The sequence below is a fragment of the Protopterus annectens genome, chromosome 4.part0 (genome assembly GCF_019279795.1).
Source record: "Protopterus annectens isolate FY-2018-M chromosome 4.part0, PAN1.0, whole genome shotgun sequence".
NCBI classification, from domain to species: Eukaryota; Metazoa; Chordata; order Ceratodontiformes; family Protopteridae; genus Protopterus; species Protopterus annectens.
Genome location: NC_056733.1, coordinates 519,036,812 through 519,062,628, shown reverse-complemented (window position 1 = coordinate 519,062,628; position 25,817 = coordinate 519,036,812). Strand labels below are relative to the sequence as shown.

General features: G+C 39.3%; 1 protein-coding gene across 1 annotated transcript in view; it reads left to right on the top strand.

Moving 5' to 3' along the window:
• Positions 1–25,817, top strand: part of DDX54 (DEAD-box helicase 54) — an 841,349-nt gene that overhangs the window by 689,339 nt on the left and 126,193 nt on the right. The window contains 1 exon segment of the mRNA XM_044068440.1: positions 22,729–22,765. Coding sequence (XP_043924375.1) covers positions 22,729–22,765 — 37 coding nt within the window.

The following is a 25,817-nucleotide window of genomic DNA, read 5'->3' as shown; positions in this document are numbered from 1 at the left end:
TACGTTTCTCTTCTGTCTTGGTTTAAGGGTAATCCTTATCCAGAAAAAAAGTGCGGTAGATTGGAACCCTTCTTCTGGTGTTCTGTTTTTTTTTACCTGCCCTTATTTATTTATTTCTGAATAATTTTCTCTCGTACTTGAATTGGGAGATGGTAAAGGAGAATTTGCATAATTATTTTCATATATTTTCAAGTTCTTCATCTCCAGGTAAAACTAAGTAGCTTTCTTTGTGTATGAACAGGAATTCTAACCAACATTCTTCCTATAGTGGTCTGTAACAGCTAGACCCTGTGATGAGGTCAGAGGTCTTTCCAGCAAAGTAATTCAGGCTAAAAGTCAGAGCAGATGTTAGAGTGCCTCTGCTTAGCACATAATAGCAATGTCTTTTGGTTTTTCCCAGGTAGGGGTTGCCACATTGGATCACCAGTCTGCAGACTGATTGGCAATGGAGTTTTTTACGGTGTCGAGTTTCCAGCCCAGTGCCCAACCTTCGCAGAAGGTACATGCACACACTCACACGCACCTACCTTCATGCCTTTTAAAACTAATTTGACCACAGGGAGGACATGCAGACTCTGCACAGAAGGCACTCCAACTGAGAATCGAACCGGCGAACCTCTTGCTGTGAGGCAGCAATGCTAACTACTGCACCACTGCAGCCATCTGCTTAGCATATAATTCCCTTTAATGGCTCTCTGCATCACCTGTGTGCTGCTGTCACAGGGATGTCCCTTCCCCTGTCCATATCACATTTATTGATGATGCTTTGGACTCGTAACAACCTTGTCAGTGAAGGGCAGAATTTATTTTTTTCTATGGAGCTGTGACAAGATTCCTTTAGATGTGTATTTAAAAAGATGTTTTGGAGTCATTTTAAAGAATGCATTTCCTATTAAAGCCCTAATGATGATTCAATCAAAAGAGCATCAAGGTCTATGATAAACCAGCACCAACCTTTTTATGCAAATGATAAACTTAGAGGGTCATTGGGAGGGTACCTTGTGCTTACAAGTCAAAATAGTATTACTCAAGGTCCTTCCTAGTTCTGAAGAAAGATGACAATGCGTAGGAACCTATTCTGGGTCTGCCATCACAAATGCATTTTTTGGGGGGAGAAAAAATCCAAAATGGTGACTGTTCTGCTTCTGTTATTCATCAAGGTCTGAATGACCACCCAAGATTTAAAGGAAGTTTGTTGGTATGTTCCCATCTTAAGACTGCATTAGAAATTTTTTTTAGCATTTTTCAGTTTGTCATACAAGTATTTTTCCTTGCAGCAGTTCCAGGAGTTTCCTCAATGTGTCTAGCCCTAGGAATTGCAACAGTTAGGTTGCATATGATTCACACATTTTATATTTAAACTGACTGACTGATTCAAGGATTAGTGGATAGTGTGAATAGGATGATTCCATTTCTACACTCTCATGGGTTTTCAGCTGAAAGAAGTTGGATCATTTTCCACTGCAAAGTTAGTTGTGGGTGCAGTGTTGGGCACTTCTTAGGCTGCATTGATGTCCATGAAAGGGATTACTGCTGCAGTATATCTTATCCATGCAAACTAGCCATAAGTGGATGTACCATACAGTTAAAGCATCATGGATATCTCCAGAATAGGGATGAACTCTTAGCACTATCCTAGGATGTTGGATGGTGCAAAACAGTAAGGAAGAGCAACCAGTGCCATTTTCTATCAGATCTTTTTACAATAAGCGGCAATTAAGCAAACCATCTGTTTGCTAGTCCTTTCTAGAAGAGGTCCACAGTGGTAAATACTCCGTTTTGGAAGTCTTTTTCCTAACACATTACCTTGTTGGATTAAACTTGTATATTTATTGTTTTACCAAACTACAAAACAGTGGACATAAGACTGGAAAACAAACTAAAATGAACAAACTAGAACGAGCAGAGGCAAGAACACACAGTCCAAAAAATACGTTGAATCCACGTTAATCCACTTAAGCGCTTTTCGTTAGCGAAGTACGCCGACTTCTTCAGAAACTGTTAAAATTAATTAATTAGCCACCTGACCTTTATATAAACAGACAATTAAAACATCTTAAACACGTGGCTGAAAAAAGAGCCAATCCATTAATACTGTTTAGAATAGCTAAACTGAAAGTTCTTGAGACAAAAATAATGACAATGGATGCTGTAACAATACAGTACATTGTAAAAGGTATGAAATAAAAAAATAAAATTAAAAAATGAAATTAACCAGTCGTTTTCAAACTTCACTGAAAAAGTATCAATAAATCATAAATTTAAAAATTAAATTAAGCACACAGTGACCCAACCTATGCAGAGTCTAGTTATTTCACCATAATAAATAACCCAAATTATACCATATAGAGGAAGAGGTTCATCTCTTGAGGCTATACAGTTTAAGTACACTAGAAATAGAACAAGTGTCATTGAGACCAGGGTGGCTATAGACATTAAGCCTTACTTGCCACACCAATTCCAACTCAAGTTTTAGTGGTCTCGGTCCTCCTCTACTATCAGTATTAACTTGATCAATAGCCAAAAAGTTGAAGTTATGGTTTTGATAACCAAAATTGTGTTTAGCTAGTGCATTTTCAAGTTTATATTTTCTAATTGCATATAAATGCTCGTACATATAGGAATATATATATATATATATATATATATATATATATATATATATATATATATATATATATATATATAGGAAAAACAGAAAGAAGAGTTGAGGACAGAATGTACAAGCATCAAAACCATAACAACTTTTTGGCTATTGATCAAGTTAATACTGATAGTAGAGGAGGACCGAGACCACTAAAACTTGAGGAGTTGGAATTGGTGTGGCAAGTAAGGCTTAATGCCTATAGCCACCCTGGTCTCAATGACACTTGTTCTATTTCTAGTGTACTTAAACTGAATAGCCTCAAGAGATGAACCTCTTCCTCTATATGGTATAATTTGGGTTATTTATTATGGTGAAATAACTAGACTCTGTATAGGTTGGGTCACTGTGTGCTTAGTTTAATTTTTAATTTTTAAATTTATGATTTATTGATACTTTTCAGTGAAGTTTGAAACACTGGTTAATTTCATTTTTAATTTTATTTTTTATTTCATACCTTTTACAATGTACTGTATTGTTACAACATCCATTGTCATTATTCTTGTCTCGAGAACTTTCAGTTTAGCTATTCTAAACAGTATTAATGGATTGGCTCTTTTTTCAGCCACGTGTTTAAGATGTTTTAATTGTCTGTTTATATAAAGGTCAGGTGGTTAATTAATTAATTTTAACAGTTTCTGAAGAAGTCAGCGTACTTCGCTGACGAAAAGCGCTTAAGTGGATTAAAGTGGATTCAACGTATTTTTTGGACTGTGTGTTCTTGCCTCTGCTCATTCTAGTTTGTTCATTTTAGTATATTTATTGTTTTTTTAGTTCCTCTTGTTTATTTTGCTATTTTTGATGATGACCTTGGGGGGAAAAAACTAACAAATGTGCATGGGAGGTTAAATTCTGCCAAAAAACTACCATTTATAGTACCCCTTCAGTTTGGAAGGGAACTCCAAGATTTCCTCCTATGTGAATGAACAGTGTGGAACCTGTAATAAAAAGATGCTTCACAAAGGCCCAGAATTTTGAAGGACTTGAATAAAAAAGTGACATTAGTACAAGGGATGCCTATGACTTTGGAGGGAACACTCTTCATTTATCCAAAGTAAAGAATCCCTACGAATAAAAAAGCATGATGAGAATGACCTAAATGGCTTACTAGGCAGGGAACAGATGGACAGAGCAAGAGGCCATTGTGATCCTGCCATTGCCACTGAGGCCTGAGGGCTTTGGATTAGATGAGCCATTGTATTATCCATCCCTCAGTCACATCTTGTATCTGTTGCAACCCCACCTGTCCTGACCACCTCTGGAGGGTCACTGTTAATTCATCGAAGGATCAGGCCATCAAACTGCATTTCAGATGGCATTTTATCAAACATGCTGTTTGTCAAACCACTCTTATTGAGATTGCATTACTGTAGGGATTAGGAAATTTGCCATTTTCCCACTGTAGTGTGATCTCGAAGTTGGTATATATAATTAGCAGGGGGTATGAGGGGTACAACCCCCCATGAGAGAGGTTGGATGAGTGGCATTTCCAATGAAATGCTGTTTGGTGATCCAACCCTTCGATGAATTAATATAGACCCCCCTCTGGAGGCTAAAGGTGGGAGCTCTTATGTAGTTAGCCAGGGCTTCAGCAAACTAGATGGTATTTTTAAAATGTCTGTGATGGATATTTGATCTTTTCATATTTTATTTACTGATTCACCACAATGGGATCTTCCACTTGGTTATCCATCCCATTGTTGTGCAGGAAGCTCTGGAGAGCCTACCAACTATTAGACTTTCTGGTCTACTTCCTCACCAACTGGATAATACACCTGCTTTTTCTAGAGGACAAAAGTTGATGCCTAGTGGCTGGGTGCCCATCATGTCACTGGCTGAAAAATCTGCTGCTTTTGATTATTGAAGGTTTGCTGAAGAATGTGGGGTTAGTTAGCACAGACTTTATCCCCAAACAGTTGGGAGTTGGCATAATAGTTAAGGTGTTTACCTTACAGACATGAGGTACAAGGTTTGTTCCTCACTTTGGGAAGCAAGGGTAGGTTTAAAAAGGCACCCTGAGATCATCAGCTAAGTAATTACCTATGAATTGTATTATGGAGAGGTCAGTTGGGAAGGTCCACCCCTTAGTCTCTTAAACATGAATTATCTTTGTTTCTTCCCTTCCCACTTACTTAAAAAAATGCACTTTATTCAGCTGCTTTTACTGTATCTGTGCTTATTCCTACTTTATTTTATTTTGCTTTGTTCTGCTTGTTCTTAGTGTTCAGTTGCATTTATTGTGTAGTATTTATTACTGCTTGTTAGTAGCCTGATTAAATTGTAACTGTTATTCTAAGCCTGTGAGTTTTGATTTAACCAGTTGAGCTTCAGACTAGTTATCTTGCATAAGGAAGCTTTGTGGTCTACACTCTTGTGGCAGGAGAGGTAGCTTACATCATTCTAAGTTGAGAATTGCTGATTGAGGCTTATTGTGTCTTTATTCTAACAGTGTCTTTGTTCTGGTGTAAGCACTCTGGTTCCAACCCAGTTATTTTACATTAAGACCGTTTGTGGTCTACAATCTTGTGGTAGGAGAAAGTAGTCTTCACCCTTCTGAGCTGGGAATTGCTGGTGAAGGCTTATTGTACCTGTTGTTCTAAGTGTCTTTGTTCTGGTCTGTGGTCTGTACTCGTGTGGTACTGCTGTCTAGATAGATATTTTTTTAACTACTAGTGCATGTAGTTTGATCATAGCTGAGTGTTCATCAAATTCTCTCACCCCTTTAGCTAATACAACATGCAGTAATGCCTCTAATATTCAATATCTTTCTTTTTACAGTTGCAATCTACCTCTCATTTCTTCTAAAACTATCTTCCTTTCACACAAACAACATACCACCAATACTGTCCCCCTCCACATCCACCCACACACACTCCAGAGTTACTTGGCTATGTGCTCCTTTCTGTATAGTACCGATCCAATACTACTAAAGAAATTCATCCCCCTTCTCCCACACTACAACCTTCCACACAAGCATAACTTGAAATACTCCTTTTACCTAAAAAAGCCCCTGTCCTCCTATTTCCCATTTCTCAGTAAACTAGTTCTTTGTGGTGACATACATCCCAACCCTGGTCCTTCTCCTTCTTCCCCTAACTCCACAAAATCCCTAAACTTTACCACAATTAATATCCAGAGCATTAGAAACAAAATTCCCCAACTGCACGCATGGCTAAATCAACATACTCCAGACTTTACCGCTGTCACTGAAACCTGGCTAAAACCATACATCAAGGACTCTGAATTTCTTTCCCCAAACTACTCTTGCCTCAGTACTGATTAACTACTTAAAAAATTTGGTGTCATAGCCTTATTATTCCCAAGCTTCTTTACAGTAATCCCATATTCCAAATTCCCCATTTTTCCACTGCAGATCTACTTGTCACACTTCTAAAACTTAATGATAGCAAAAACCTTTGCATCATAGTCATATACACCCCCCCAGGTAATAATACTCCTTGAGGAAATTCTTGCCTGGACTGCCAACAATATCATTCTAGGTGACGTCAATATTAACTGGCTAGATAATTCCAAAAGCAACCCCTCTACTGATATTAACCTTCATATCTATACTTAGCTAATCTCCGACATCACTAGGCCCAACATCAAGGAAAACAAAGACTCAGTCTTGTATTGGATCTTGGTTTCTGACCCAGAAAAAAATATCAGCTCAGGAACTCTCCCATATAGCATTAGTGACCACTCTCCTGCATTCATTATACGCAAGTCTACCTCTATTCCAAATGTACACCAATATACATACACTAGAGATCTATCCCATTTCTCTCCAAACACCTTCAATGACATCCTACAGAATACTAACTGGAGCCCACTAAAGTTTCTCCCACTCAATGAAGCTGTAGAATTCTTTAATTCTACATTTCTTAGGATCCTAAATAGCTTTGCTCCACCCAGATTAAAAAAGGATCAAGGCAAAACATGTTGCCTGGCTTACAAAGACCACAAAGCAAGTTATGTCTGCTAGGGACAAAGCCTGGAAAGCCTTTCAAAAAAACAAATCGGTATCTAACCTCACTCTCTAGAAACAACTCCACAATCAAGCTAAACGCCTAGTTAACAAAAATAAAAGGAATACTTCCAGACTATCCATGACCAACATAGACTAAACCCCCCAAAATTCTGGGGAGCAGTCAACTCCCTTCTCCATCTTGGAACTAAAAACAACCCATGTCCTAACCCTAAACAAACACTTTCAGAGATAGCTTCCCTCTTTAAGACATACTTTATCGACACCATCAAAAAACTTAATACAACCTTCCCGCCTATAACAACCAACCCACCAGATGCTCCTCCTGAACATTCCTATTCTAATGTTCCACCTGCTTTCACACTAACACCCATACCCACCTGCACCATAAGAAAACTTCATAAACTTAAACCCTGCACCAATGCCCCTGACAACTTACCCACAACATACTTACAATTTTCAGCCTCCTCCATTGCATATCCAATTAGTATCCTTCTCAACAGGTCTGTTCAGGAATCCTACATACCTAATATCTGGAAAAGGATATATCCTTCCACTTCATAATGGTGGCAATAACTCCGACGTCTAATTTCCATCCCATTGCCATACTCTCCTCAATCTCCAAAACACTGGAGAACTGTAGCCATGCCCAACACCTGACCCAACACCAAATCCTCTCCCCTACTCAACACGGCTTCAGACCTAGACATAGTATTAACACTGCCCTCATTTCCTTCCTTGACACAGTGAACAGAGCTCGAGATGCTGGGTCCTTAGTCTCAGCACTCTTCCTGGACTTATCAAAAGCTTTTGACATTTCCCACACCCTCCTGCTTACTAAACTCTCTGTTCTCGGACTGTCTCCTACCCTACAATGGTTTACTAATTATCATAACAACAGGCAGCCATCTACAAAATAGCAATACTCTTCCTCGCCTTTCATAACTACAAACACAGGTGTCCCCCATGGTTCAATTCTGGGGCCCCTCCTATTTAGTATATTCGTCAACTTTCATTCCTCTCTCTCCCACAGTTCTCTTATCCAGTATGCCGATGATGCCACTATTATCTGCACTGCTAAATATGCCCCTACACTACAGCACCTCACCCAAGAGGCATTTAGGTCCACCGAAACCTGGATGGCCCAGAATCACCTCGCTCTTAACCCCAATAAAACAAATCTTTTAGTATTCACCCCCACAAAATCCAGCCCTGTTGACAAGTCACTATTCTCCATTCAATCCCAAAACAACACAATCATTGAAGTCACCAGCTCCAAATTGCTCGGCGTCATCACTGATGACAAATTAACCTTTGACCTCCATAACTATAACAACATTAAAAAAAAACATCAAAAACTAGGTGCCCTGTACAGGCAAAATAATCTTCTTAGCCTCTCCACAAAAAAGGCTCTAGCCTCATCCTTCCTGCTTCCAAAACTTCTTTATGGTGCTCCCATCCTCACAAATCCACATTTCTCCTTAAAAACAAAACTAGACTCCTGCTACAACAAAATCGCCAAATTTGCTACAAACGCTAAATTTTCTACCCATCACTGTTGGTCTCTAACAACTAAATTGGCTAGAATCCCCTCACTGTCTTACCTTTCTACCATTGACTACAGCCCATAAGCTCATCTACAACCCAGAAATCTACCCTTCCCTCTCCTCCATACTGACCATGTACCAGCCTAACTGACAACTGAGGTCCAAAAACAAAATGCTGCTATCTGTTGAGAAACCTAAACTCACAGCTGGCCAAATGTTATATTCCTACAGTATCTCTAAAGCATGGAATAATCTCCCCCTTTCACTCAGGACTACCAACAATCCTGCCAACTTTAAAAAAAATCCCTCAAACAACATCTCTTTTCACTTTGGTTATACTCCTGCACCCCAACACACAACCCCAACTCTTGACTACCTTTCCCCTGTGTTACTCCTCTCTCTATCATTTCTTTTCCTTTCTGCCTACTCACTTCTTCCCTGTCACCTTAGACTGTCCTTATCCTACCTAGCCCTTCAAATCTCCCACTGTTAGTTACACTGCACTCAACTCCCCATGGCATTTAGCCCAGCAAATAATTCACATCAAACGCTACGTGTGTCCACTGTACAAACCTTGCAGTTTTATTTTTATTCATCATGTGATAAGTGAATACATTGCCATTTACTACTATTTTTTTCACAGTTATAACTTATTCTGTATGGTTTTTATTCATCTCTTTCAATGTATTAGTACTATCTGAGGTTTTACTCCTATGTGATTTAACACATTTTTCATACTTAATTTTGTGAACTTTTCTAAACTGTATTAATATTTATCTTTTGATGTAATTTTGTGGGGCTTTTCTCCCTGGGCCTCCACTGAAAATGGATTCATTTCTGGCCCAGTGGACTTTCCCGGTTAACAAATGCAATAAATAAATAAAATTGTTTGTCTTATTGACGTGTTCAATATTTAAGTCTTCTTCACTCCTCCCTAGTAGATCAGTGGCCTTGGATGTGCACTTCCCTACTCTCTCTCTATGGCCAGTCTGGTTGAGATGAGTATTCTGAGGCATTGTAGCAATTGCCTCATATACACTGACAACCCACTTGTTCTTAAAAATAGATGGTGTATGCGAGAGGTGTAAATGCACTTTGTCTGGAGGCAAAACTCTCTTATACAGCCAAAACTAACTCTGCAATGTTTGTCATTGACACTTGCACCATGTCTGCTGCACAGGGTAAAGACCCTACACATAAAACTACTTATGCTGAGGCACGTACAGGTTGTTGTTGTTTGCCTTTCGGCTTTTTCCCGGTAAGGGGTCGCCACAGCGGAACTCCAGTCCGCTAATGATTGGCAGTAGATTTTTACGAAACGCCGAGGTGCCAGCTCGACACCCAACCTTCAACGAAGGCATGCCCATTTACACACGCATGTCTTTCGAACGCTACCCAACCACGGGGAGGACATGCAGACTCCACACAGAAGGCACTCCCAAGCCACACCGAGAATCGAACGGGAGAACCTCTTGCTGTGAGGTAACAACGCTACCGCCGTACCACCGAGGCTCGTACAGGTAAACTTTTTAAAACACTAAGACTTCCTGCACAGTACAAAGATAGGGCATCATATAAACATTCCGTTAAACACCATCCACAGCTGTACATAGTAACATTGTATCCATTGCTTCCACTGCTAAGCCCTTAAGCCAAACCAGCACACAGCCAGATTTCCTGGTTATTGGTGATTCTATGGTGATGCATGCCAATGGACCGCTCACCAAACTGAGTAAAGAGAGAGTCACGGTTAGCTGCCTTTCCGGGGCTAAGATCTGTCAAGTCATACAGGCACTCTGGTCATTGAACCATGAGCTATCAGTATGACGCCGTCATAGTATATGTGGGTGTTAATGACCTGAAAGATATCTCCCTTGACTATATGAAACGAGACATGAACGAGCTCGCTGATTGTGTCTCAGGCAGGTATGAACCTAGCACTGAGAAACATACTACCTTCTCCAAGCATGATGCCACATTACCAACAGAAAACCATTGATTTTAACAACTGGCTTAGCTTCTGGTGTCAATCCGGGGGGGGGGGGGGACAATATTTGACACCCAGGGAGGACATGGTTGACAGACCACGCTGTTTTGAGAGGGATGGTTTGCACGTATCTCCTCTAGGCTTTCAGATATTGGCAAAGACCTTTTCAACCCTCATAGCACCTTTTTTAGGCAATACCGAAAGGATAAACCTACTGACTTAACTGAACCTGCGAAGGATTATCTGAAGGTGATACTGCTCAATGCTAGAAGTCTTAACACTCCACTCCCTGCGAGCCTTCCTCTCCCTGGACAGTGCAGACATCTGTGTAGTAATGGAGACATGGTTTAAAGTCACTGAGAGTACCCCAGCAATGCAAGGTTAAAATGCCTTTCACACCTTTAGATCAGCTACTGCACTGGAGGAAACTAAAGGTGGATGAGTGTCAGTCTATATTAATACTAATCTCACATCCAGACTAGTTAGTGTATGACCCATTGGAACTTGTATATGTGCAACCCACAATAAACAGGGGGCTGTACCATATCCTTGCAACATATAGTCCCTCCTCCATGTCCCAGGAAACGCATGCTACCTATGTCAATGTATTAGAGTCCCTCACCGTTCAACCCAATACAGTATACATAGGGGTCTGGACTACCCCTCTAAAGATTGGGAATCTTACACCACTTCTAATGCACAATCCCAGCAATTCCTAAACTTTACCAAAAGATGTCTGAATCCCAAGGAAACCTGCATAACCAAACTAAAACTGAACCAAAAAGCCTTTCTTTCTGTTTTTTTGGGCTGCCAGTGTTTTTGGTTCAGATTCCTAAACTTTAATACCAACATCCTGGAACGGTTGGTCCATTCTTCTACCAGGGGTACAAACATCCTTGACCTTCTACTCACGAGCATGGGGTACCAATGTTCCTCACCCAGTGTAATATTTTCGCTCGTCAGGTCTGACCATAAGGCAGTATCACTTGAAATAAAAATTAAATCCAGGGACCAGCGAAACCAAAAACCTTTAGGAACTATTCCAAGACTAACCTCTCTCTACTAAGCAAAACCTGGACTAAATTACAGCCACTCCCAAACCCTGTAAACACTACAGAATGCACTGAACTATTTACAAAATCTCTGTACAGCCATATTGATAGCTGTGTAGACCAAGCTGTGCCCACTAGTATTAAGAATAAGACCAACTCAAAAGACAAGCCACCCTGGTGGATCGCACTCTCAGTTGGTTATACAACAAAAGAAAAAAATCTTGACCAAGCGTAGGAGGAACAAAGCCATACATACAAAAGACCCCTGACCAATCTAAACAGGCAGTTAAGAGGATTAAGTAATACTTCAGAGGATACATTTGAAGAAAAATTGCTTCTCAGGCAAAGGACAACAACAAAGTTTTCTACAGCTATGTCCATAAAGTCAGAGGAAATGCACAGCAATGTATAGAACTTGTAAATGGCATCACCCACACTGAATCAGATGCCATTACCAAACTTTTGGCTGGCAAGTTCAGCTCAATTTTTTCCCACCACTCCTCCTGATAGTACTAAGGAAATACCACATAACACAAGCCCTCCAACCATACTAGAGAACAGGTCAATAATCCACTTTCCAGGACCAAAAACACTGCATTGATGGACCCCGATAACATCTTGGGATGTTTAATAAAAAGCATGAAACATGACCTGTCTGGTCCACTTGAATCACTTTTCAACTGGGCCCTTCAGTCAGATTTTGGGCCCAATAAATGGAAGATTCAAGGACATGATAAATGAGGACATATAAAACCTTAAAATGCTGGACCCATCACAGTTCGGCTTTGTTAAAGGAAGGTCATGCCTATTAAATCTCATTTTTTTGGAGGGTCACCAAAGGATTGGATGGAGGTAAGACTGTGCACACAACTTACCTCGACTTGGCCAAGGCTTTTGATATAATACCTCACTCAAGCATTATAGACAAGCTTACTACTTTAGGCATAAACCTTTTCATCACCCACTGGATAGCCAACTGTCTCACTGATAGGACCCAGGAGGTCAAAATAGGTGAGGCCACCTCCACCAAGAGGACATTCACTGGCAGATTCCCCAAGGATTTGGTATTGGGCCTGCTCCATTTCTCTGAAATGGAAGCAAATGCTGAAGGTTTATGGCTAAGTTTGCAGCAATCAACTGCCCTGCAGACACTAGCATCCTTCGAGAAGGTCTGTCTTTGACTAATAAATGGTGCCAAAGCCATGGTGTTACTCATTGCTAAGAAATGCATAATTGTACCCTTTGGGAAATCAACCATCCCAGCTAATTACCAAGTTGATAAAACTCCTAAGACCTGACCTGGTAGTCGGGGATCTGGGCATGCATGTAGACAGTAGCCTTACCTTCGACTATCACGTGGTCAGAGTGGTGAGGAAGTCCTCTTCTGTTGCACAACTGATAAGTAAGGGCATGGCATCTAGCTCCAAAGAGGTCATTATCCCACTGTACTCTGCCAATTCAGACAAATCATAGAGTAATGTGCTCACTTTGGTGTGTACCTGACCAGGCATTTGCAGCAACTAGAGTGATTTCAAATGTTTCTTACTTAAAGAATACAAGACGTAACAAACCTGCCTTATGCAGAGCACCTTAAAGCCCATTCCCTGTACTCAGTCTCCTATACATTGCTGAGGGGTAATCTATGCCTGGTTTACAAGGCATCCGCAAACCCCACAATTTGGAATCTCTTACATATTCATAAGTCAAAGAGTGCCAGAAGTAAAATGTTTGGGGACCTGAATTTTGTCTGTGACGTAAAAAGAACATGCTGGAGAGACAGCTGCATGTGCGAGAGACACACCCACCTATGGAACAGGCTTCTCATCCATGTGAAGCTGAGTTCATCTGTTACCCAGTGTAAGCACAACCCAGACAAATGGATGGGCCATTAGGAAATTTACAGCTGGCCTGGCACCCATGTCCCTTGTGGACAGAAGTAGTTTATAAATGCCTGGCCTTTAATGTCCTGTATGGTTACAGGACATCAGTATTGTTTCGGGAAAACTTGGCTAGGTTAGAAAGGCCCTTTGGGTCATTAGCCTTGTTACAGTCTATGAATCTATTAAGATATTAAGCCTTTCAGTATTGTGAGCAGCTGTATTAGTAAAGAGAAACTGAGACTTCCACCTTCCAGTTCAGATTCTAAGCTGGATACAGAGGATCTAACTTGCTCATATATTCTCACCCCTAGACTGTGACAACAGTCTCATTTTGAACCTCCTCTGGGGAGAAATGCTTAATCAGATGAGGGAGCATTTTAAGCAAGGTTCTAAAGAGGTTTTGGTATCACAGAAGAGACTTATCTAGATATCTTGGGATTAAAGAGCCAAGGCCTATAGTAGTAGTACCTATGGCCATCATCAACCCCCTTTTTCCCATTTTCTGTATAGGGTCAGGGTGTCTTGTCAACTGTTGCCATCTCTCTCAATTCCATGCCACTCTTCTACAATCTTGGGCAGTCATGCCTGACTGTAGCTGGTCTTCCCTCACACAATCCAGCCACCTTGCTGGATGTCCTCATTTCCTCTTACCTTCTTCCTGTCTGTCCTAAATCATCTTTACCAGATTGCCTTCTGCTTTTCTGCACGTGCCCGAACCACTGCAATTTGTTCTTTTTGACCTTCTCTGCAACTCGAGCTTCTTTGGTTTCTTTCTTTATGACTTATTTCTTTGTCTGTCCCACAGAGTGCGTCCTGCCCATCTGTATCAGGCACATGATCTCCATCACATCTAGCTTCCTCAACTGCTCTGTCTTTACTGTTCAGATTCCTGTACCAAGGAGTAGTATTCGTCACACCACTGTGTTGTACACCTTTACTTTTCAACTTCTTTGGCATTCTTCTGTCATACACTACCCTTGTTAGTTTGTTCCATTTAGTTGCATCCCCTCTGATTCTAGCTTTGAAATTCTCATTCAGGCTTCCCTTCTCATCAACCCACCCCTCCCATATACTTGAAGCTGTTAACCTATTACACTATTTTTCCCTTCCATCTCAATTCTTAGCTACTTCTGATTTCCCCATTTGCTGCCATTACAACTGTTTTACCTGTACTCTGTTTCGGGTGTATATCATTAGTCCAAACGCACAAGTGTCCGAACCCTGAAACATCGAACTGGGAAGTTAAAAGTTTGAAAATAGCGAAGCCTCGGAACATCAAATTCTTTCCCAGGGAAAGAATTCAGTGGGCCATTTCCACGGCTTTGCTATTTCCTCCTCTGTAGTGCGATCTCGGAGTTGGTATATTTAAGTATGGGGGTTATGGGGGGCACAGCCCCCTACATTAGATAGTATGTAGTGTTCGTGTGTGTCTTTGTACCATAACAACGATTTTTTCCCCTAGGAAAAAAATCGCTGTTCTGAGTGTTTGATGTTTTTAGATTTCAAACTTCCGGGTTCGATATTTACATAGTCGAACTTATGACAGTTCGACTATATGATATAGACCCCTTCTGTTTCATCCTGTATGCCTTCAGTTTTGCTATACATTACCCTATCTTTTGCTGAAATTCTTGCTCAAAGTCTGCCTGTAATGGTACATCATTTGCTTACAGCAGCTTTGCTGCTGTGTCCCCTCCAACCTGTTTGCTGATGTAGTCCATCACCATTGTGAACAGTAATGGGCTCTGAGCTTTGAACCCTGATGCACACCTACTCACAATGGGAAACCCCATTGTAAGGCGGAACACTGTTCGTACTTGAGTCATTGGGCCCTTGTATGTAGCCTGCACTAATTCTACCAATGTTTCTGGGAACCAAATAGTGAGTGTGTTGCATTGCAACCAGGGTAGAAAACCAGTAACCAAAATGACAGTGGGTTCATGTAGTCTAACCAGAATTTTTCTGGGACTTCAAACCATCGCAGGACTGCCCAAATCAGTTTCCTGGAACCTTGTCATATGCTTTCTCCAAGTCTAAGAATGTCCAGTTGGATTCTTTCCTCATTTCTAGCTTCTTCTCAATTATCTTTCTCACTGCAAACATCCATTCGTTTTGTGCTGCATCTTGATCTGAATGAGATCTGCTCATCTCCCATGTTATTTTCTACTACTCTGCGTATTTGTTTGACAGTCACCTTTTCCAGCACTTTCATACAGTGTGACAGTTTAGTACCTCTGTCCTGCCCACATTTGAGGATGTCCCCTTTCTTGCTGTACACTGGCAGTAGTATGCTTATTCTCCAGTCATCTAAGATGAGCCTTTCTCGCCGTACTAATATGAGGAACCCTCAGGAGCCATTTCTCCCGTCTTACCCAACATCTTGACCATATCTGCTGTGAGCTCATCTGAGCCTGCTGCTTTCCCTGACTTAATTTTCCTTAGTGCTGTTCTTATTTCTTCTAGTGTGGGCTCCTCCTCCTCTTTTATCATAGGCTGTGTTTGGGGCAGTACAGCTTTTGTTGGGTTTTCTTCATTCAGAAGAAATACTCCATCCATCTGCCTTTCGTGTCCTGTGAACTGGTGAGCAGGTTGTTGCTGGCATCGCTTACAAGGGGTCTCTGTCATCTTTATCTTTCTGTCTTTGCCTTGCATCCTGATAGTTTCTTCATGCCATCTTCCGAGTCACTTTCCAGAAGCTGGTAGTGTGCCTCTAATGCCTTGTTCTTTTCTGTTGCAACTCCTGTCAATTAGCCAACCAGTATTCCTACTTAGTCTGGTCTGTCTTTTCTGTCGCACAATTTTTCTTGCATTCCTCCTTTCTTATGATGACTTAATAGTCTTGAGCATTCCTCCACTAGCTTTCCTTATGTACCTTATTTCCATACTTGGCTCGACACGCATCTGTTCTGTAGTCCTTACGCATGCTGTTTTGAGGTGTTGCCATGCTTCAACTCCACTTGTTCTCTCCTCTTCCTGAGGTGCTAGAACTCTGAGTAATTCCTTGAACTATAGTGCTTTCTCTGCAGTCAGCCTCCAAGTCTTCAGCTTAGTCTCTGTTGACCTTAGTGCCTTCTGTGACCACTGCTTGCAACTGATTGTGATAATCAGAGTTTTATGTGGGCTGACTAATTTACCATGGATGACTTTTGCAATCATTGACTCTTCCCCCAGTGCCCTTTCTCTACTAGGAGGAATTCTACCGGAGTTGTGTGTTGGCCACACTTGTATGTGATCTTGTGACTACCTCTCTTTCTGGATCAAGTGTTGGCCACCATGAAGCCATTTGCCAGACAGAAGTCTATAATGGCCTCTCTTATTCATGGTACTTCAGCACTGTGAATTCAAGAAGTCCTCAAATCCTTTTTTATCTGTCCCAATTCGGGTCACGTATTACCAACACCAATTCATGTTGTCCTGCTTTATGTAGTAAGTCCTGCAACTATTGTCTGAATGCATTCTTTTTTTATTTACTGTCACAATTGTGTTGTGGAGCATAGGCTGAAATTGTGAATACTGCAATTTCCATGCACTGGAGTGTGATTGCCACGAGTATGTCACTAATTCTTTTTTTTTTAAACAGCTTTATTGAATTGAAATAGATAAAACAAAAAATATCTTGAGTTATATACAATTTTGAATATGCTTACTAATGACAATGAAGAAAAAACAAACAGATTTAAACTATATACAATGACACTTCACAAATAATTAATAAATTAAAATTCTTATAAATATTGATACATTACTATTAAATTATTTATCTAACAAATCATAAACTTTCTTCCACATATTGCTTACAATAGTATTCCTAGAGGGTCTTGCTGCTTTGGTCAGTCTCTCTAAATTGCATACTTCAAAAAGTAGTTTTTTGAATTCATTTACTGAGGGAGACTATTTAGACTTCCAGTTTTTTGTAACCGTTTTCCTGACTACTGATAACTAGATGAGAGCAGAGGCTGATTAGTTTCTGTAATGCAGTTAGGAACAGAAGTGTTAAACAATACTAGAGATTTTGAGAGTAAAAAATTATCTGTGAAAATTGTTTGTAAGTAGTGATTAATGTCTTTCCAGAAGTTATTTAATTCTGTACAATCAAATACCATATGGGCCCAGTCAGCATTAACTACGTTATTACACCTCCAGCAGTTAACATTTTTCTTATTAAATTTACTTAAAGAAAGAGGGGTTATAAAAGATATATGCAAATATCTCCATGTGAAAATTTTCCATCTTGATGAAGTGGTTACACTAGCAGATAGTAGTATATGTGATTTGTCTTTCTCTTTTGGAGAATGATTATTAATTAAGGAGAAATAAGTACAATAATTATCTGATATATTATCTAGATCTAGTTTAATTGCCTGATATAAGTGAGATAAAATGTTCTTAGTGATTTATGGTTTGTAGACAGCACCATATACTGAATTAGTTTAGGAACTGAACTTCTAGTTGATAAAGTCATAGAGTCAAGTTTATTAGGTACATATTTTCTACTTTCGTGTAGATCTATCCAGGATGTTGTCAAAATCATGTTCATTCTTCAGTAAGCTAATGGATTTCAGGTCATTTTTAGATATCATTTAGGACCAAAAAATTTTATTTTTTTGTTGAAAATAATACATTTTCATAAAATCAGAAGAAAACACCTTGCGAGTAGGCTATAGGGATTAGGAGAAATAGCCAATCTTTATACAAGTTGAACTTATGTAAATAGTTTCTAAATGATCTCAAAACAAGAATTATATAATTTGTGCTAAAATTCTGAGAAGAATAAGTGGAAAAATAATCTTTTAAGATCCAGATAAAGGAGTTTTTAAACAGCATTCATTTCTGTGTTTTATTCTTTATTGCATCATTCATTAATATTTCTAGAATGTTCTTCCATTTAGCAGTGTATTTAATATCTATAAGAAGAGAAATAAATTTAGCCATTGTAGAAATTGAGTAGATTTCCAAGTTAGGCAAAGCTTATACCTCCATTTTCCCAATTTTTCATGTGATAAGATAAGGCTTTTCTAGGTCTTATAGGGTACCATAAAAATGTATGTATCATAGAATTAAAGTTCTTAATTAGTGAACTAGGAGGGAGTAAAGAGAATGATTGGATAATATAAAGAATTTTAGGTAATAGAATACTTTTAATAATTAAAAAGTTTTTCATCCATAGAAAATTTGATTTTTTTTCCCATTTTTAATGAAATTTCCTATTGCCAATAAGCTTTTATTGTAATTGATTTGAATGATTTATGTTAGCAATTACAATGCCTAGATAAAGTAGTTCATTAGACTGTGCTTGGTATTTTTTATAGGCATCTAGCCTTTTAGGGCCAATTGTCAAGATTTTAGTTTTGCTATTATTAAAGGTTAAACCTGACTTTTGAAAATATTCAGCATCTTTAGAAAGAGTGTGAATAGATGTATTATTACCACCTAGAGTAATGAGTATGTCATCCACAAACACTTGTAATGTGGAAACATCATTAGAACTCAAGCTATAACCTTCAATGTTTTCATCATATCTTATCAAATTAGCCCAAGGTTTCATAATCAATGTAAATAGTAAAGGAGATAAAGGACACCCTTGCTTTGTTCCTTTAATTATTGGTATATTTTGGGATATATTTGTACCTATTTTAATGCATGCTTGGCTACCTTGATATAAACTTGTACTTAGATTTATGAAACTGTTACAGATGTTTAGTTCCTCCAAAAGTAAAAATAAACAGTCCCAATTAACTGAATCGAAAGCGCAGCTTATGTCAAGACTGATTAATGTTAAGCTGTTTTTTAAGTATTTAACTGATTCAATTAAGGACAGAATTCTCCTGATATTGTCATAAGAGTTTGTTTGCTATAAATCCTGTTTGATCTTCATCGACTAATGTGGGCAAAATATTTTTAAGTCTGTCTGCATAAATTGACATAAACATTTTGTAATCAATGTTTAATAAGGAGATAGACCTATAAGATGAACATTTAACAGGATCCTTATCAGTTTTGAGGATTGGGGAGATAAAAGTATATTTCCATGATGGAGGTATTAGATTGTCATTTTAGGAAATATTGTAAACTTTATAAAGCAGTTTTAAGGCATCAGCTGGTAATAATTTATAAACCTTTGGGATGATACTGTCATTTCCCGGTGCTTTATTTGGTTTTAATTTAGTAATCTGGGATTAGACATCTTTAAAGGAAATGGGTCTGTCAATCAAAGTTACTTGCTAGATTATCTTTTTTTTTTTTTTTTTTTTTTTTTTTTTTGTATATTTGGTGATAAAAGATTTGATTTTTTTTTTTGGTTAGAATCTATTATCTTGGCTTGTTGGTTAATGTTTGTAAAAAAATCTCTAAATTCAATTAATGTATTCTGTATACCTGAGACTGTCTTTTTCTTTTTTTTTTCTTTTTGGGGAGAATATTTCATTTATATGATTGAATTTGTTAATTCTTTTAGTTTTATTAGCCAGTAAAGAGATCTAGGATTGGTAGAGAATTTTAAGACGTTAAATTTTTCTAAAATAGTCATAGTTTTATGATTCAGTATTTCCATATACTTAGTATTCAAGGAGTTTATTTCTTTTTTGATATTTTTATTAGTATCTTTTTCTTGAATAAGATTCAAAGAATCTGTCTTATTTTGTATTTCTATTAACTGCTCATCCCAACTTTTCCTTTTTTGTTATACCAATTTATAATTCTGCCATAGAAGTAGGCTTTTAAGCTTTAGGCTTTTAATACAAAGATGTCAGAAATATTATTTATATTGTTTTGTTCAATAATATTCTGGATTTCTGATGTTATGAAATCTTTAAAATCTTTCAATTTAGTTATGTAGGCAGGCATTCTATTTATTTGAACATTACAGATTGGGGTAACTAAAAATTTGAAAATTATTGAATTATGATCAGATAATGGGCATGTAATCACCTTAGTATTAATTAAAGAATCTACTAAATCATTAGAAAACAAAACTCTATCTTTGAATGTATATTATGTCTATTTGAAAAAAAGTATAAGCTAAGGAATCAGAATCAGCAAAGGTATGTATATCTTTCAAGAAATAAGTTTCCAAAGAAATCTTTTAACAATTTGGCTGAAGCTGTAATTCTTCTTTTATTATGTGTTGTTGACTCTTTATTGTCTAAAATACAGTTAAAATCACCAACTAATATTATATGTCCCTTAGAAAGCTGTACTATATGATCAAAATGTTGTTTTACCATATCAGCACCTGTTCCTGGAATCCAGTATAGATTTACTAAGGTGTATATTTTGTTATTAAACTGAATAGTAATTAGACAGAACATTCCTTTATTATCTTTGTGTGTTAATAATTTTTGGTTTAGGTAATGAGTTGTTTCATAAGATAGCTACTCTTCTTTTCTTTTGATAATGTTCTGAACTAGCTAACACTGAATATGATTTAGTATGGGAGGGAGGCCTAATGGTTAAGGTGTTTGCCTTACAAACACAAGGTGCAGGGTTTGAGTCTCGCAAGGGATAATTAGCCAGGCCTAAAATGGCTCGCAAGGGCAGTTAGCTTAGTACTAACCTATGAACCTATAAGTATCTAATCTAAGTATATCCTCTGTTTTCAAATGGGTTTCACGTAAAAATATTAATTGAACTTTATGCAGTTTGAGATATTTAAAGAAACTTATTTGGATTATTTAATCCATTAATGTTTTTCAGTAGTATGGTGTTGAAAGAGACCAAAACCATAGATTATTAATGTAAATAAAAGGAATACCTGGAGATATATTATTTTTAAAGTAATGTGGATACATCAAAAAAAGTAGAATTTTACTCTTTTAAAAATTGTGGAAAATGTCAAGAAAGCTAATAGTAAACTATTATAACTTAAACTAATAACTTCATAACCACCCTTAACCCCTCTGGAGTATAATACTCCCAATTCGAGTGACATATGATCACTCAAAATAACCCTCTGTTCAGTAGCAACATCTAATCAGCATCTGTCTGAGAAATATCTACTCTGAATTCTTATTCATGTTAATAAATAGAATAATCATATAAAAATCACTTTGTAAGATACATAACTAACAAATATTTACAACCATATCTAACACTTTATAAATGTTAACATATTAGCAAACATCAATATAACTACTAATAAAATAATCAGCTGTGTGTACCTGGTTATAATACTGCAAAAAGAATCATTCTGTTTATGTTTATGTTGTATACATAACCCATCATGTAGCCAAAAAATAATACAAAATAGAATTCAGTGCCTTCAAATCTGAAGTCTGAACAGCACAAAAAAAAACCTGTGTATGTTAACTCATAGGTAGGTACTAGGCTATTGGCCCTAGGGCCTGTATAAGCCTAGCCAAAAGGTACCCTGGCTTTCTCCACCCAAGAAAATTATTTTCCTGTGCCACTGTCGAACAGAGCCACAGAAGTGATCCCCGGGGTGAATTTCCTATCTCCAATCCAGTCATCAAGATTTTTCTTGAAGAGTGCTAATGAGAAGCTTTGTTTGATATAGATAGGTAGTTTGTTCCAGAGTATGGGTAGTCACTGGGACAGGAATCTATCTCTCCAGCATGTTCTGTTTATTGTGGTGATAAGGTTTAGGTCCTTAGAGCGTGTAGCTCGGAGGGATTGGGATTTCTTTAAGTGGAGCATGTCCAAAAGCTCTGAGTTTGACATAGCTTTGTGTTAGGCAGAGATCGTCTCTGAGTAGGCGATATGCGACAGAGTAAAGCTGCAGTTTTTTGAGACTGTCTGCATTGGGCATCTGTTTGAGGCCAGTAATCCTCTTTGTGAGGTATTTCTGTGGCCTTTCCCGTTGTTGTAGATGTCTTGTGAGGTACATACCAAAAGGGGCATTGTACTGTATAACGAGTTTTTTCCTGGATTAGCAAACTTTTGTGATGAGGTGTGCCACGTAGAAGGATTTTCTGACTACTGTAGCGATGTGATTGTCAAAGGAGAGACTACTGTCCACCTGTGTCCCCAAGGTCTCTTATCACACTTTCAGTGTTAAGTAGACTACTGCCTATGTGGCAGTTCATGGGTACAGAGTTTTTACCAAAAGGGCATGACAATGTACTTTTTAGCATTGAGCTTGAGGCCAGGCTTGACACTAGGCATCTGTCTCAGCGAGGCCCTTTTGTAGGATGTCCACATCTTTTGGAGTTTTGATTATGGCTCCAAGTTTGCAGTCATCTGTGAACTTCATTAGCCAAAGACCTTCTGTGTTAGCCTGTACTTCAGAGAAGTAGATACCAAACAGGAGAGGACCCAGGACTGAACCCTGTGGTACTCCACTTGTCACTGGTCTGAAGTTTGATTTGGAGTCTGCTACTTTCACAGTGTGGATTTTGTCAGTGGCAACCCATCTTGTGGCATAGGGATTTATACTTAGTTTAGTGAGTTTATCTATAATTCCAGAGTGAGGGATGGTGTTGAAAGCCTTGGCGAGATCTAGATAGGCTGTGTGAACCACCTTACCCTCATCTATGGCTTTGGTGACCGCTTCAAAGAAGTCTGTCAGGTTTAGGAGACATGATCTACCTTTTACAAACCCGAACTGTGTGGGGTCCTGAGTTTGGAGATTACCAATGTCATTGTTTATAAGTTCCATGATGATATGTTCCATAGCCTTGCAGACCAGGCTCATCAGGCAAATGGGGCGGTAGTTTCTGGGGTCTGTGGTGGCTTCCCCTTTGTGGAGTGGGATAACCGTCGCTGTGTGCCATTCAGTGGGCACATAGCCTGAGGTGAGGCTATGATTGAACATGGTACTTAGGTGGGGTGCCAGTTTGTTCTGTAGTTCATGTAGAACGCAGCTTGGGATGTTGTCAGGTCCCATGGATGCTGTGTTCTTGGCTTTGGAGAGTGTGTTTTTTACCTTTGCAGCCGTGATTACAAGAACTTTGCATTCTTCCGGTATAGAAATGGGCCCTGTAGGGGATGAGAGGGGGATAAAGTTAGCACTGAATCTATCTGCCAGGATGTTGGCAATATCAGTTGGTTCTGTATATTTAGTGCCATTGTACTGTAACTTGGAGCAGAGCAGATCTGAGTGTTGTCATTGAGATTCTTGACATAGCTATAGAATGCTTTGTGGTTGTCTTTAGAGTCATTGGCGATTTTGTTTTCGTAAGTAGCTTTGGAGGATTTTGAGGGATCGCAGCTTCCTACTGAGGCTGACCAGGGAGTTCCTCCAATCATGGGATTTTACTCTTTTTTGCAACAGTTTCTTTCTTCTGTTGTAGAATTTGTTTATGGCAGGGGACCACCAGATTGGCTTTCTTTTTTTGGAGGATAGCATCTTGGCTCTGTTAGGGATTGCACAATCCATGCACTCGTGTAAGTGCTTACAAAGTGCATTTGTGTAGGATTCAGCAGTCGTATCTCTATTTTCCATCAGCCACTTCTGTGTTAAGAAGTGTGAAGTTGGTTTGGAAACATTTTTTACGGTGGTTTCCCTAATGGGGGGGTGGGGGAGGGATGTGGATGTCTATGGTGATTAGCTTGTGGTCGGATCTGACCAATGAGGAATTGACCTCTGGTGTGGAGCACTGGTTGCCCATGTTGGTAATAACCAGGTCTAGGATATTGCTGCCCTTGGTGGGGGTGTGGATAAGTTGATGAGCACAAGAGTTGGTACAGGAGTAGTTTTCCCAGTTAATGGTGGGGTAGTTGAAATCGCCCATTATTAGGGTGTTAGGTTGTACCCTAATATTTTCCAGTGTATCAGGAAATGAGGAGTGGGAATCCTGGGGCATAGTGGGGGATCTGTAGCAAGCTACAATTTGGATTGCGGTCTTGCCCAGAGTTAGTTGCACTTGGATAATCTCGGATGCATTATGCTGTGCAACTGTCCTGGAGGTGTGGATATCCTTAATGAATATGGACACGCCTCCGCTTTTAGTGTTTCAGTCCAGGTTAGGTGGCCGAAAGAGGTGGTATGAATTATAGCCTGGTAATGCAGGGGTACTGTCTGGAGTCTTGAACCAGGTCACTGTCACGGCACAGATGTCGATGTTCTCCATTTTAAGGAGTGCCTAGAGTGAGTGCATTTTGAGGTTTAGACTTCTAGCATTGAGTAGCAATACGCTCAGATTCTACTTGCTTGTACCTGTTACAGTGGTGAGTTTGTCATTTGAACCTTGCCTAAAAAAGGCACTATAGTGGTGGCTAGAGCCTTAGCCAGTATCCGGAATCTCAGGGGCGACAGGTGCAGGCCATCTCTGGCAAAGCATCATGGTTTGTCGAGCATGTCATCCCAGGCAGACATACTGGATCCCCTTAGAATGACACCAGAAGCTTAGCCAATTGTTGAAGTCAGTCATTTTATCCTTGTACTGTGGTATCATTCTGGGTGATGGCAGGATGCTACTCAGGGCTAGAGTCATACCTGCCTGGGCTACAAGATCGGACAGCTCCTCCATGTCCCTTTTCATGTAGCCCGGGGAGGTACATCTCAGGTCATTCACATCAACATGGACAATGACAGAGTCATATTTTTATTTGTTGTGGAGTGACCTGAGTGCATGCGTTATGTGGCGGATCCTGGCACCCGACAGGCAGCTCACAGTAACTCTCTCCTTGTTTAGCCTGGTGAGTGGAACATCAGTGTGCCTGACTATAGAGTCACCTATGACTAGAGTGTTGGGTACGTTGTTATGCCTTATGGGCTGTGGTTGAGTGGCACACTGAGTTTGTGGGCTATGTGTCATTTGGGTTGTGTTGGGGTTGGAGGTTGCTTGTGTTTCTGCTTTGGAGGTCCCTGTTGCTTGGGCAGGCTTTTACTGAGAGCCTCCGCAAATGTAGGTGTGTGTTTTGTGCTTCTGTGTGTGTTTTGGTGGTGTAGGTTTTGAGGGACTATGTGATGAGTGTGGTGTGGTGGAAGTGTTTACCCTTCTCCTCTTGACTGTCTAGTCCAGTCTTGGATGAAGAGAGCTTTGCTTACAGTTTGGCTATATAAGTGCATCTCTCACAGGTTAGTGTTGGGTGGTAGGAGGAGGAGAGGGTTGTCTGTGTACATAAGGCAATTGCTGCATTGCCCCAAGATACCCAGATTCATCAGGTAGACAGGAGAAAATGCCGGGAGCTGACCCTTAGACATGCCTGGATAGGTACTTATTTGTTATGTACTAGAAACTTTTTTCCTCTAGAGAAGTGAGGAAAGTTGAGTGCTGTAGTAATTTATAGCTTATTTGCTTACAACGATTTCTGAACAAGTGCTGAGCTCAAAGAAACAGACTTGAGTGCTGAAACTAAAAAAACTGGCTAGTTCTAAGAAACAAAATTAAGCTAGAAGGCTTCCCTCCAACACAAAAAGGCTTAGGGGCTCAGAAGCCCACAAACAGTCCTGGACACAGCAAATCTGTATCCAGACTAGACTACCCACAGAAAAGGCAGGAAACAAGCTTAGAAAATGTTAAGTGGAAGGAGAGAAAGGAGGAGCAGTAACTAAGTGGATTGACCTTCTCAAATGTTCTCCCTGTATTAGGTAGAATGAGGTAATAACACTAGACTGGGAGGAGTGTCCCAGATCAAATTTACAGTAGGGGCGGGCAACTGCAAAGCCACCAACTATAAGACAGTATACAAATAGGGAAGGTGGGAAACAAACTGCAGAATTGTTTCTCAAGCAGAAGAGCAGCAGTGAGCCTTTAAATTAAAGTTTTAAACAGATAAAGGAGCCTCTAGAGGAAGCTTTTGACTGCAAACAAGTTATC